The 1,303-nt window shown below is 34.5% G+C and overlaps 1 protein-coding gene across 1 annotated transcript in view; it reads right to left on the bottom strand.

The window, feature by feature from the left end:
* Positions 1-1,303, bottom strand: part of LOC107445157 (astacin-like metalloprotease toxin 5) — a 9,173-nt gene continuing 7,870 nt past the window's right edge. Inside the window, exon 6 of the mRNA XM_016059499.3 lies at positions 1-264. Coding sequence (XP_015914985.1) covers positions 38-264 — 227 coding nt within the window. The 3' untranslated portion in view covers positions 1-37. The remainder of the gene's footprint in view (positions 265-1,303) is intronic.

Genomic DNA, 1,303 nt, shown 5'->3' with positions numbered 1-1,303 from the left:
TATTGATTAACAATCTTTATTGTACAGTGAAGGATTTTCAGCAATCATACATTTTCTGGATCCTCTCTACATCACTTGGTGTCAATCCCTCTTTGTAAAAGGCGTTCTCCAACTTTCTGCCGTTCAGGGCCTCCATTGTCCACACCTTATTCTTGAGGTCTTTGGAGAAAGCTGTGTTGCCGTATATCATGATGGAATCGTAATCGAATTCATTGAAGATGAGGTTTTCATGTGGATTCAGCTTCGTAAACTGCGGCGCCATTCCTGAAACATGCAACAAAACTCTTTCTTAATATATTTAAACAAGGATATAAATCTTCATCAAAATACTACGAATCATTCCCAGAAAGCATCCGACAACCTTGTCTCAGAATTTTCTTTTTATTATCACGAAAATGTTTGTACTCAAAACCTTTTTTCAATAAAGCAAAAATATTGCAGTTTCAAACCTTTCATCCTAAAAGGAATAAAAAATTATTTTTTAAGGCTTTTTTAAAAAGTATTGTTCCTTAGGTGAAATGGTCACTTGAGTCTATGATGACGTCACACTAGAGATAGGATCAAATTGCATTGTCCATTTAAATTTCATGTCAATGTGGATTTTACCTGAGCGTACAAAGAATTTGCGAAAAGAACCTTATAATTACCTAGATTTAAGATTATTTTCACCTTGAGATTAGCTTTATTAAAGGATTTTTTTCAAGCTTGAAAACCTTAAGTCAATCTCGATGAAAGGTTTCTATATAGAAGGTTGTTTTCCAAGGTTTTGGATGAGGATAATGTGCGAGCAGATGGTCACAGATCTCGCTTTAAGGTTAGAAGGTTTACACGTAAACCGCATAACAAACCTTTTAAGGTTTACATTAAAAAGTTTTTGCTGAGTGAAAATAAACCTTATTTTGTTATCTGGGATTATGGCGGTCAATCTCATGAATGGGGAAAAACAATTTATTTGTTGAACGAAACTAAAGCATGCTCTTAACCCCTTAACTGCCGCGGGCGTATATATACGTCTCGGCCAGACGATGCGTTAACTGCTGCAGGCGTATATATATGCTTTCCCGAAGTACGATGCTTTGCCTTGCGCTGCTATAAATAGAACCACACACTCCTACTTCAGAATGCAGTAAAATGACCTTGAAAGTGTTTGCTTTGCAAATGTATTACAGTACAGAACCCGTTATCCGGAAATCAGAAAACCGGAAAACCAAAAAACCGGAACGAAATTCGATTAATTTTACCCGCTTAAAAAAAAAAAAAAAAAAAAAAAAAAAAAAAAAAAAAAAAAAAAAAAAAAAAAAAA

This window comes from Parasteatoda tepidariorum, chromosome 3 (assembly GCF_043381705.1).
Source record: "Parasteatoda tepidariorum isolate YZ-2023 chromosome 3, CAS_Ptep_4.0, whole genome shotgun sequence".
NCBI classification, from domain to species: domain Eukaryota; kingdom Metazoa; phylum Arthropoda; class Arachnida; order Araneae; family Theridiidae; genus Parasteatoda; species Parasteatoda tepidariorum.
The sequence above is the reverse complement of the archived record's forward strand: the minus strand, read 5'-3'. Positions and strand labels throughout refer to the sequence as shown.